General features: G+C 44.6%; 1 protein-coding gene across 1 annotated transcript in view; it reads right to left on the bottom strand.

Annotated features, from left to right (window-relative positions):
* The window catches only part of WDR27 (WD repeat domain 27), a 755,361-nt gene that overhangs the window by 396,332 nt on the left and 345,576 nt on the right, over positions 1 to 13,453 (bottom strand). The window contains exon 19 of the mRNA XM_075862730.1: positions 9,125 to 9,258. Within this exon, the coding sequence (XP_075718845.1) occupies positions 9,125 to 9,258 (134 nt within the window). The remainder of the gene's footprint in view (positions 1 to 9,124; positions 9,259 to 13,453) is intronic.

The raw sequence follows: 13,453 nt of genomic DNA, 5'->3' as shown, positions 1-13,453 counted from the left end.
TAAGGTGGTAAAAGAAGAAGCAATGGCTTTTGACAAGCCCTCCAAAAATTTACCCTTTTTATTGGCAGATGCCTGCCGGGGTTCATCCATACATGGATGTAAAAGCAACAAGCAATAGCTTTTCACAAGCCCTCCAGGCCTGCTTGTAGCAGACGGCAGTGGAGGTGTATTGGTGGTAGTAGAGGTAGCCAACACAGACAGCAAGGGTGGTAGTAGTAGTAGCAGCACATTAAAATAAGAGACTGGACGACAGTCACAGGACAAAGCCCTGTGGTGGGGCAGGCCTGCTTGTAGCAGACGGCAGTGGAGATGTATTGGTGGTAGTAGAGGTAGCCAACACAGACAGCAAGGGTGGTAGTAGTAGTAGCAGCACATTAAAAAAAGAGACTGGACAGTCACAGGACAAAGCCCTGTGGTGGGGCAGGCCTCAGGCCTGCTTGTAGCAGACGGGCGGCAGTGGAAGTGTATTGGTGGTAGTAGAGGTAGCCAACACAGACAGCAAGGGTGGTGGTAGTAGTAGTAGTAGCTGCACATTAAAAGAGACTGGACAGTCACAGGACAAAGCCCTGTGGTGGGGCAGGCCTGCTTGTAGCAGACGGCACTGGGGGTGGATTGGTGGTAGAAATAGTAGCAGCACCAACAGCGGCACATTAAAAAAAGAGTGGACAGGACAGAATCCCGTAGTAGCAGGCGGCAGTAGCAGGTGGCAGCGGCAGCAGCAATGTCAGATCTAATCAGTGGCATCAGGCACAGGGGTTTTAAAATCCTCACCGATCCACGCTTAATTCATTTTCAGAAACGTGAGATTTTCCAAGCTGTTGGCGGACAATCTTGTTCGCTTAGGGGTGACGAAGCCCCCTGCCGCGCTGAATACCCTCTCTGACGCTACACTGGACGGTGGACAAGACAGTACACCCATGGCAAACTGGGCCAGTTCTTGCCAATGATCCAATCTTCTGACCCAGAAGTCCATGTGGTCTGGGATCAGCATTTCTGACGGAGAAAGGGCACAGTCCAGGTACGAGTGAACCTGGTTGTTTAGGTGCTGCACCTGGTGATGGTGAAGATCCCTTTGGTGACTACGATGTGTGTCAGGTCGGGGTATTGGATGTAAAAATGTTGTCATCATATTTTCCAAACTGAATTGGCTGCTGCTGCTGCTGCCACCTATTGCAGAGGTAGCTCTGCCAGAGGCGGTGGAACGATGAGACAGTGGGGAGCGGAGAGTGGCCCCCCGGTCAGACATGCTTGCAGCAGGTGTTTGCCGTTTGAAAGTCGTGACAAGCTGGCTGCTTCTCTCGATAATAAGCCAATTTTGCCTCCCTCTCGGAAGGCGCAAAAAACTCCCCCATTCTGGCTTTATACCGAGGGTCTAAAAGTGTGGCTATCCAGTACTCATCTCTTTGCTTCATGCTAACAATACGACAGTCAGCGCGCAAGTAACGAAGCATACAGCTCGCAATCCTGGCCAGCGTTTCAGAGGGCCCTATTGGTTCCATCTCCGCCCCATACTGCCATGGTTGTCCATCATCAAGGTCGTAGTCAGACTCGTCATCACCACCATCACTGTCATGTTGTGCGGCTGCCTCGTCCCCTATCCTTTCCTGTAATTCCATCTCCAAATCCAGCTCCTCTTCAGGTCCTGTTTCCTCATCCTCATCCTCCTCCTCCTCCTCAACATCCATAGCCAGATGTGATCCTTCCTCCATCCTTTGCTGAATCATCGCTGTGAGCGTTTGCTCCATAATCAATATCAGTGGCATAACATCGTTCATTCCGCTAGCATCACGGCTCACAAATCGTGTGGCCTCTTCAAAGGGCCTCAAAACGCGACATGCGTCTCTAACCAGCTGCCAGTGCCTTAGCTCGAAATTACACTGGCTCAAATGCTGCCCGTCTGCTGCATCAGGAAATCATTCACGGCTTTCCGCTGTTCGTACAGACGGTCCAACATGTGCAGGGTGGAATTCCAGCGTGTTGGAACGTCGCAAATCGGGCTGTGTTCTGGGAGATTGTTCTGGGAGATGCTGCAAGTCCAGGAGGGCGTGCTTAAATGCATACGAACGTCTAAAGCGAACGCAAACCCTCCTGGACATGGCCAGCACACCCTTCAAATCAACATATGACTTTAAGAAGCGTGTTATGACCAGATTGATCACATGTGCCATGCAAGGAGCGTGTGTCAGGTGACCTAGACGCAGTGCAGCCACAACGTTCTTCCCGTTATCAGAGACAACATTGCCCAGTGTGAGTTTCAGAGGAGACAGCCAGCGTGCGATTTCCTCCTTGATGCACAGCAGCAGCTCCTGCCCTGTGTGGCTTTTCTCGCCCAGGCTCAGCAGGTGTAAGACAGCGTTGTGGCTCTTCACCTTGCGCCTGTGAAAAGAGGAGGGAGGAGGTGTGGAAGATACGCTGTGTCCTGTCGGGGACGGGAAGACCTCCAAGGAGGAAGGCAAGGAGGAGGAGGAGGAGGAGTAGGAGGAGGAGGATGGTAGGCGCCTGGTGTCCGGAGTTGAACCAGAAAGATACAAGCGTGGAGGTGGTAATGCCTGGCATTGCTGCGGTGGTGCATCGGACTGCAAAATATTGACCCAGTGGGCCGTGAAAGACATGTACTGTCCCTGCCCATAGTTGCTGCTCCACGTGTCGACGGTGGCATGTACCCTGCTGCACACGGATAATTGCAAGGACTGGCACACCTTTTCCTCCACATGCTTGTGCAAGGGAGGGACAGCTGTTTTGGAGAAGTAATGTCGGCTAGGTATTCGCCACCTAGGCTGAGCGCACGCCATCAATTGCTTGAAGCTGGCGGAGTCGACCAGGTGGTACGGCATCGACTGCACTACCAACAACTTAGCCAGGTGTGAATTAAGCCGCACGACAAGTGGATGACTGGGTATATATTGTTGCTTGTTGGACAATGATTCCGTAATGGATAACTGACGGGATGTAGGAGGAGCACTAGATGACAGTGATGATGATGATGACAATGACATGGTGGATAAGGCCTGGCTACTACTTAGATGACAGGGACTCGGAGCAGCAGCAGCAGCAGCTGCAGGGGGTCTTCATTAGATGTACATGATGATGGTGGGGCATGTCGATTGTCCCACATGGCCTTGTGATGCCGCTCCATGTGTTTACGTAGAGCGGTAGTTCCTACATTGCTGGCTCCATGCCCCCCCTCATTACTGCGTCTGCCACCACGGCTACCACCACCAACACCCCCACTACCGCAGCTATGCGTCTCGGACACTGCTTCCACCTCCACTACCGCCGCAACACACTCCGTTGGCTGACTCGCGGAAAACAAATCATCATCACTATGTTGTTCAGTATCTTCCTTCGCACCCGTGGAGATGTCTCTTAGGACTCTCAGGAAAGATGGCTTCCCGCTAGGAAGGGGGAGTGAAGACATAGATGATGGAATGGAAACGCTAGAAATACCTATATTACTACTGCCACTGTGCCAAGGAACTGTAGAGGATCTGGAATCCAACGAAACCTGGCTTGAGGCCAGATCGTCAGAGTCTTCCTGCTGAGATGACCGCGAGCCAGCCAACCAGTCCACAATGGCCGTATTGTCTAAAGTAACCCGCCCACCGGAGGAGATAGACAAGTCTGGCTTGCTGATACTGCTACTACTACCAGCAGGCACATGGCTGCTGCTACTAGTGGAACTGGGCACATGTCTTGTGCCACAAATGCTGGTACTGGGTCTGGCACCAACAGATCCAACATTTGGACTGGAAGAGGAGATGGCATGGGTGTTTTTTCCTCTACCCCGTCCTTTCACAACCTTTTTTTTACCAGACATTTCACTGCTGGAGTGCAGCAAGTTGAATCAAAACCCAGGGGATGAGCCCCTTCTAAAAGCGTATTCACACTGACACTGGCTTGGCAAATGGCAATGAATGAGAATTTCTATCAGCCACGCCGCGGTGCACTCAGGGAATTCTGGGCCTTGTAGTACTACTAGGCTGCCTGTATTGCAAGTTGGATTGTTATTTATGTTAACGGCCGGGGGTGAGCCCCTTCTAAAAGCGTATTCCCACTGACACTGGCTTGGCAAATGGCAATGAATGAGAATTTCTATCAGGCACGCCGCGGTGCACTCAGGGAATGCTGGGCCTTGTAGTACTACTACTACTACTACAAAGGCTGCCTGTATTGCAAGTTGGATTGTTATTTATGTTAACGGCCAGGGATGAGCCCCTTCTAAAAGCGTATTCACACTGACACTGGCTTGGCAAATGGCAATGAATGAGAATTTCTATCAGGCACGCCGCGGTGCACTCAGGGAATGCTGGGCCTTGTAGTATTACTAGGCTGCCTGTATCGCAAGTTGGATTGTTATTTATGTTAACGGCCGGGGATGAGCCCCTTCTAAAAGCGTATTCACACTGACACTGGCTTGGCAAATGGCAATGAATGAGAATTTCTATCAGGCACGCTGTGGTGCACTCAGGGAATGCTGGGCCTTGTAGTACTACTACTACTACAAAGGATGCCTGTATTGCGAGTTGGATTGTTATTTATGTTAACGGCCGGGGATGAGCCCCTTCTAAAAGCGTATTCACACTGACACTGGCTTGGCAAATGGCAATGAATGAGAATTTCTATCAGCCACGCCGCGGTGCACTCAGGGAATGCTGGGCGTTGTAGTACTACTAGGCTGCCTGTATCGCAAGTTGGATTGTTATTTATGTTAACGGCCGGGGATGAGCCCCTTCTAAAAGCGTATTCACACTGACACTGGCTTGGCAAATGGCAATGAATGAGAATTTCTATCAGCCACGCCGCGGTGCACTCAGGGAATGCTGGGCGTTGTAGTACTACTAGGCTGCCTGTATTGCAAGTTGGATTATTATTTATGTTAACGGCCGGGGATGAGCCCCTTCTAAAAGCGTATTTACACTGACACTGGCTTGGCAAATGGCAATGAATGAGAATTTCTATCAGGCATGCCGCGGTGCACTCAGGGAATGCTGGGCATTGTAGTACTACTACTACTACAAAGGATGCCTGTATTGCAAGTTGGATTGTTATTTATGTTAACGGCCGGGGATGAGCCCCTTCTAAAAGCGTATTCACACTGACACTGGCTTGGCAAATGGCAATGAATGAGAATTTCTATCAGGCACGCCGCGGTGCACTCAGGGAATGCTGGGCGTTGTAGTACTACTAGGCTGCCTGTATTGCAAGTTGGATTGTTATTTATGTTAACGGCCGGGGATGAGCCCCTTCTAAAAGCGTATTTACACTGACACTGGCTTGGCAAATGGCAATGAATGAGAATTTCTATCAGGCATGCCGCGGTGCACTCAGGGAATGCTGGGCATTGTAGTACTACTACTACTACAAAGGATGCCTGTATTGCAAGTTGGATTGTTATTTATGTTAACGGCCGGGGATGAGCCCCTTCTAAAAGCGTATTCACACTGACACTGGCTTGGCAAATGGCAATGAATGAGAATTTCTATCAGCCACGCCGTGGTGCACTCAGGGAATGGTGGGCCTTGTAGTACTACTACTACTACAAAGGATGCCTGTATTGCAAGTTGGATTGTTATTTATGTTAACGGCCGGGGAAGAGTCCCTTCTAAAAGCGTATTCACACTGACACTGGCTTGGCAAATGGCAATTAATGAGAATTTCTATCAGGCACGCCGCGGTGCACTCAGGGAATGCTGGGCCTTGTAGTACTACTACAAAGTCTGCCTGTATTGCAAGTTGGATGCAACGGGGATGAGCCCCTTATAAAAGCGTATTCACACACTGGCTGAGTGGTGAGTAGTGCATGAGCCCCTTCGATTGCTGGATTCCTGGCTTTTAGATTCCTAAAGCTTTCCCTAACTGCACAGAGATGCTATCCCTACAGCTCCTGTCTGTAAAATGGCCACAGAGCTCCGTGCATAAACTTTTATTGCAGGCTTGAGCCCGCCCCTATGCTGCCTCCCGATTGGCTGGGAGAGCCGTTTGCAAGGCATTATGGGGTACTCTGATGTCAGGTGATATTGTGAAATCCTCCATTTTACATCTAACATGTGGCAGGCGCCAAAATGTAGACGGGTTCGGTCAAAACGGGTTCGGCCGAACCCGGTGAAGTTCGGATTCGCCGCGAACCGAACTTTTCCCGAAGTACGGACCGATACCGGGTTCGGTTGTCCCGGTTCGCTCATCTCTAATCCGGACTATTAATTTAGAAAAAGTCAGTCAACGCTTTGTGTATCTGAGCATTGTATTCCTCTTTGTTTAATAAGGAGTTATTTATGCGCCAGGGGGAGGTGGGAGCTCGATTATATTGCTCATTAATAGAGATAGAGACTGGGGCATGGTCCGACCAAGTGATTGTCCCAATGCTAGGGTTGTTTACACGCTGTAGTAACCATTGATCAGCAATAATGAAATCAATTCTAGAATAGCATTTGTGGGTGTGAGAGAAAAAAGTATAGTCTCTTTCTGAGGCATTACAAGTTCTCCACGTGTCGTAAAGATTTCCCCTGAATAAAATATTATAAATATCCGTGTTTTTTTCTTTTGGTTTGCTCCTGCTTTTGTCTGGTTGAGGATTCAGTACCTTATTGAAATCCCCACATAATATTAGGGAACCAAATTGATTATTCTCAATTCGTTTAAGTAGACGTTTGAGAAATCTACCTTGATGCTTATTTGGAGCGTATAGTGAGACCAAAGTGTATTTCTCATTATTAATAAGGCATTGTATGATTACAAACCTATCACATTTATCGTAAATTACTTGTATAAGTTGAAAGGCCAAATAATTTTTGATAGCAATTAACGTCCCCTTTTTTTTTGCCTAAGTTTGGGGTGCAAAAAATATGGGGAAATTGTGCATTTTTAAGTCTGTGGATGTCTTTTCCCAGGAGGTGTGTCTCTTGTGCACATAACACATCACATTTAAGCATTTTACACTCTTTCCACATGAGAGAGCGTTTGAAGGGACTATTAAGGCCCTTCACATTCAAAGATGATATTTTAAAGACCATTATACATTAAGGACGATCGATACTGTGTACTCTTGTAGCATACCTGAGCTTTAAATATCTCCCCACCTTGTGTTTTATTATGTGAATGAAGACCAGTCATCCCCGATATTCCCCGAAATGAAGGACAATATGTACATGACTTATATTTCTTGTCGAGCAGTAGTGATACCTTGTAACATAAAAACCTGAGAACACATATGAAAATATGTTCAAATAAATTTAGCCAAATCCTTGTATAGGTAGTTGGCCTCATGGGGGGGTAGTGACACAACACGTGTAACATTAGTGCCTGCCTAGCCAACAGGGGAATTTAAAAGCACAGTACAACCTGCAGCGATAAGGTTATCAAAAAGGATACCGGACAACAACGTGTACTCCTTATTCTGGAGTCAACAGGGAGTCCAAAATTATTGCGGGAACTTTCTCCTCCATTTTCAATCAGATTTAACTCAGGGTTTCTTAGGAAATCCAACCTGTGTCCATTCCTGGGATAATACTGGTGGTTTATTTTTCTTCATCAGTTGTTGATCTTGAGGCTGAAAGTCGGGAAACCATTTTGCTAGAAGAGATGCCGCTTCTTTGGGTGTGTGGAGAACATGAGTGGATCCATTTTTCGTGATGAGAAGCTTGACCGGGTACCCCCATTTATAGGGAATTTCTTGGTCACATAGATGCTTAGTGAAAGGCGCAAATTCTCTACTGCGATTCAGGGTGGTTGGTGATAAATCCGCGTACAGCGAGATGCCCATAAAACGCTCAGGGATGTCGTGATTTTTAAACGCCGACTTCAAGATGGCCTCTTTTGTTTGGTAGAAATGGATTCTTGCCAGAACATCTCTTGGCGTTGTCTGCGGTAGTTGTTTGGGTTTTGGCAATCTGTGTACCCTATCAATCATCAAATCTCTTTGATCTGCCTGTGGCATTAAAGCAGAAAAATAATCGATCAGGAACTCTCTGAGTTGCGCTGGCATGATGGATTCAGGTATACCGCGGAAACTAATGTTGTTCTTTCGGGAGCGGTCCTCCAAGTCAGCCAATTTTAATTTTACTGCCAACATGTCTTCATCTGTCTCATTTTGAGCGTCCACTAAAGTGTTAAAAGCAGAGGAGAATTCATACATTTTTGTTTCAAGATGAGCTGTACGTTCACCAATATCTCTAATGTCTTTAGACAGTGTGGTAAAGGCAGTTTGGAAATCGTTTTGCATGGATGTCCTTAATTCTGACATTAAACTCCTCATATTAGATAAGGTGATGGCTGATTCCTCAGAAGGGCTGCTTTCCCTAGATTTCCCCAGTTTGGGCAGAATAGGAGGGAGAGAGACTGACCTGAAATCCAGCGCATACAGCTTGTCTGGTGTGCCTGACGTGCCTTCCACACTTGAACTGCCTGCTGTGCATTGTGCTGCCTGGGAGAGGATAGGAGCTCCGAGGACCGGAGCGTCTTCCTGCAGAGAGTGGCCGGCGCCATTTTGTGAGTTTCCCGCCGGGGGATAGAAGGACGTGAGTTTCACCGGAACGGCCGGTTTAGATCTCCCTCTCACCATCCCTGCTGCTTTATAACTGCTTCAGGAGTCTCCGGGTAAGTTTAAGTGTCGGTACCCGACCTTTAAAAGAATCTGTGAGCCGCTTTATCTTAGGCTAGGAGCGGAACTCAGACTTATGCGACCGCTCTCCTCGGCATCCGGCCACACCCCCCCAAAACAATGTTTAATCACTTAAATACTAACTGTTTAACTGAAAAAAAAATAATAATTCTAGCGACACATTCCCTTTAAAGCAAAATATCAGAATGTATACATACACAGCGTCTTGTTTTTTTTGCCGTTTTGGAGTCTGTGTTTTTTTTATCAAAAGCAGCAAGCTCTAAGTATTGCGTTTTTTCTGGTGATTTTCTCCATAGGTGGGAACACACAGTTACTAAATAAAAATGGCAACTAAAATGCACGTAAAAACCGCATAAAAAATGCAGTCCTTTTTAAATGCATTATTTCATGCAGTTTAAAATGCCAGACAAACCCCCTGTGTAAACGAGAGGACTTAGCCACATGGTAACAATCCCCACCCTCAAGCCCTATTGATGTTTCATTTACCTTAATTATAAGTTTTATTACCTTTTTATTTCATCCTTGCAGTCATCCAGATAATATCTCACTAACTGAATCTCAGATCCAGATGACAACAAAATAAATTTGTCCATGTAGTAAAACTGAGGAAACCCTGGAGCCCTGCAGAACAGTTCTTTCCCCTGAAATGAAGTAGAAAAGAACAAAATGGTGGGACAAAAAGAAGATCGCATGAGGATGCCTGATTTAAGAAATAGTATAGTTCTGTCTACTATTGTGTAGTAATAGTCATGGCTCAAAAATGTAAAGAAATATGGGGGGAAAAAAATAATCAAATCTGGTATCTAATAAATGCAGAGTCCTAGACTAACAGGCTAAGTTCACATCTCGTTTTGAGCACACATTTGTGGTATACGACGATACATACATTTTTAAAGTTACAAAAACTAGCAATTGGTGGGGGTCTCAGTGCTCAGACCCCCACAAATCCAAACTTCTGGCATGTCACTATGACATGTCAGAAGTTTGTCGAACGTTTAGCTACACTTTAAGTTATTTTGTAGTATACGTCATATACTTTTTTTACATTTATGTCTGTTCTTACAACTAAAAACGTATACTTTTTTTTGTTCTTGAGCTAAATCAAACTTTTGATTTCTAGAAGGAAGGGTTCTATTTAGGGTATGTTCACACGCTTACTAAAAAAACGTCTGAAAATACAGAGCTGTTTTCAAGGAAAAACAGCTTCTGATTTTCAGCAGTTTTTTTTAGCAACTCGCCTTTTTTCGCGGCGTTTTTTACGGCCGTTTTTGGAGCTGTTTTTCTATAGAGTCAATAAAAAACGTCTCCAAAAACGTTTCAAGAAGTGAAATGCACTTCTTTTTCACGGGCGTTTTTTTACAAATTTTACACATTTTTCAAAACGGCTGTGTTAAAAAACGCCCCGTCGGAACAGAACGCCGTTTTTCCCATTGAAATCAATGGGCAGACGTTTGGAGGCGTTCTGCTTCAATATTTGTTGCCAATTTTCGGCCGTTTACGGCCCAAAAAATGTCCGAAAATAAGCTGTGTGAACATAACCTTAGTGCTCAAACCGTGCCACTGATCTGAGATTTATCAGACTGAACATGTGAAAAAAACGCGAGCAAATGCTCATTAATGTAATTGACCAATTGCTTTAAATGTTATAAATAAAAAATAATTGTTCTGTATTAGCTAGTTAAAAAAGGTTTTATTGCTTTCAGTAAGAGAAACAAAATTACTCAAATAAATTATGTTAGACAGCAAGCTTTTGAGACTACTTAGGTCTCTTCATCAGGCATGGTAAAACAAAATATCTGACGAAACACACACACTTATATATATATATATATACACAAAAAAGAGAGACATGGTGTAATAAATGGTCATTCAAAAAACAACAGAACAAGCTTGGAGAGCTAAAGGCTATGTAAACCTCTGAACAATTTTGTTTTCATAAAACAATGTGTCATGGTATTTTAAACAACTCTGTAATTGTTTTTTATTTAAACATTTTTTTTTAACTTTTTGAGATACAGCTTCTATGTATCCTGGATACAGGATATCCAGGTCAAACGGACGAACGGCTTCGGTAACAGTGGGTTCTGCTTGTCTCCGAGTTCATGAAATTAGATGTGATCGATAATAGCTGAATCCTGTGTGTCAGAGACACGCAGGACCCGATGTCACCGAAGCAATCAGTCTTGCCAACCTACGGATTCTGGTTTCAGCGCAAGATGCAGCTTCTATGTGTCCATTATACATAGAAGCTGTACGGGAAAGACAGAAAAGTGACCTTTTTGGCCTTCTGCTCCATCAAACCCTTGGCCTACTTTTGCTACATAGTTGATATTCTGAGCACAACAAGAGAACACAAGGAGTCATACACTATCAATAATATGAAAATAGAAAATCACAATCTTTATTGGTACATAAAGATGCACAATATACAATTACAAGGTTAAAAATTAGCATAGGGGATCCAACATATATTGGACTATATAAGAACCACTGAGGACCAATGTGGTTTTCTGGGTTATTTCTGGGACCAATGCAAAAAACCTGTATGGTTGGTGCAGTACAACAATGCAAAGCACTTAGTCAGTAGATACTCAATTAAAGAATACGAATATGAAAAAATGCTCAATACCAGCATAAAAAGTACCTGGTACCCATAAAAGTATGAGATATATCTCAAACATAGTCAATGGCTTTCTATGACACTCCTATTGATTAGTAACTTCACTCCTTTCTTGTGTTAGAATAATACGTCATTGGAAGAAGGGATGAGTCCTTTTTCAAGGGGCCCCTTTTTGGGAGCTTTTTCAATCATCACGGAGTAACAACATACCCGTTTTTATGACATATACTACTTACTTTACATATTGTCCCGCACATCCATCCGTCTCTCTGGGGGTGTATTAATTCTTCCAAGTCTCTGCTCTGGGCTGTCTCCTTGATGCTCTGCGCCTGCTCCGCCTCCCTGGTAACGCATCCCAGGGGCGGCGCATGCGCAGAGGATCTTGATGGTCTGAGACGGGCTCTTGCGTGGGGTTGTTAAATCACACGCATGCGCCGTTGGCCCTGTAACATCACATGCCTCAACATAGCTCCCTACTTAAAGTCCGACCTGAACACATCGCTATCACCCCTTGACAAAGCTACACGCAAAACGCCCGTCAGGGCATCGCTCTGAACCATTTGGACCACACTTCATCTATGGGTAAGGCACTTGACCTTTGATCTTCTGATGGGACTTTGTGTTTACAAAATCCTTTTTGGGGAATTTCACCTTTGGGCACAATAACCGGGTCTGTGTGTGCTTACATGCAACACGGACTGTTATTACACACCATACAAACTATTGCTCATCCCCTCTTTGTGTGAACATGTTCATTGACTGTGTTTGATATATATCTCATACTTTTATGGGTACCAGGTACTTTTTATGCTGGTATTGAGCATTTTTTCGTATTCAATTTCTTTAATTGACTACCCTCTGAATAAGTGCTTTGCATTATTGTACTGCAACCAACCATACAGGTTTTTTTGCATTGGTCCCAGAAATAACCCAGAAAACCACATTGGTCCTCAGTGGTTCTTATATAGTCCAATATATGTTGGATCCTCTATACTAACTTTTGACCTTGTAATTGTGTATTGTGCATTTGTATGTACCAATAAAGATTGTGATTTTCTATTTTCATATTATTGGTAGTGTATGACTCCTTGTGTTCTCTTGTTGTGCTCATGATATTTTTGAGTTTCTATCTCTTTGACACCTTGGAGGTGATATGCCACATGCCTCGAACCACCTAACCTTTCACCTATTGTCTTGTGAAACTAATGTTTATCATAGTTGATATTCTAAATCATCTGGACTGACACTGAACAAGAACCAATAAAATTCCATGAGATTCAATTAATTTAATCCAGCTATTAATCTAACATTGAACTATTCATATATGGAAATAACTTTCTGGACATCACCATAAAACTTGAAAACAACTCAATACAGACATTCCTGTACCATCTGAGGCATCGAGGCATACATATCTCTAAACAACACAATACAGACATTCCTGTACCATCTGAGGTACACTACCGTTGAAAAGTTTGGGGTCACCCAGACAATTTTGTGTTTTCCATGAAAACTCACACTTATATTTATCAATAGAGTTGCAAAATGACTAAAAAATATAGTCAAGACATTGACAAGGTTAGAAATAATGTTTTTTATTTCAAATAATAATTTTCTCCTTCAAACTTTGCTTTCGTCAAAGAATGCTCCATTTGCAGCAATTACAGCATTGCAGACCTTTGGCATTCTAGCTGTTAATTTGCTGAGGTAATCGGGAGAAATTTCACCCCATGCTTCCAGAAGCCCCTCCCACAAGTTGGATTGGCATGATGGGCACTTCTTGCGTACCATACGGTCAAGCTGCTCCCACAACAGCTCTATGGGGTTGAGATCTGGTGACTGCGCTGGCCACTCCATTACAGATAGAATACCAGCTGCCTGCTTCTTCCCTAAATAGTTCTTGCATAATTTGGAGGTGTGCTTTGGGTCATTGTTCTGTTGTAGGATGAAATTGGCTCCAATCAAGTGCTGTCCACAGGGTATGGCATGGCGTTGTAAAATGGAGTGATAGCCTTCCTTATTCAAAATCCCTTTTACCTTGTACAAATCTCCCACTTTACCAGCACCAAAGGAACCCCAGATGGCGTCAGGCACTCTTCCAGCATCTTTTCAGTTGTTCTGCGTTCAACAAATGTTCTTCTGTGTGATCCAAACACCTCAAACTTCGATTCGTCTGTCCATAACACTTTTTTCCAATCTTCCTCTGTCCAATGTCT

Source organism: Rhinoderma darwinii, chromosome 4 (assembly GCF_050947455.1).
Source record: "Rhinoderma darwinii isolate aRhiDar2 chromosome 4, aRhiDar2.hap1, whole genome shotgun sequence".
NCBI lineage: Eukaryota > Metazoa > Chordata > Amphibia > Anura > Rhinodermatidae > Rhinoderma > Rhinoderma darwinii.
This window is presented reverse-complemented; position numbering and strand designations above follow the sequence as displayed.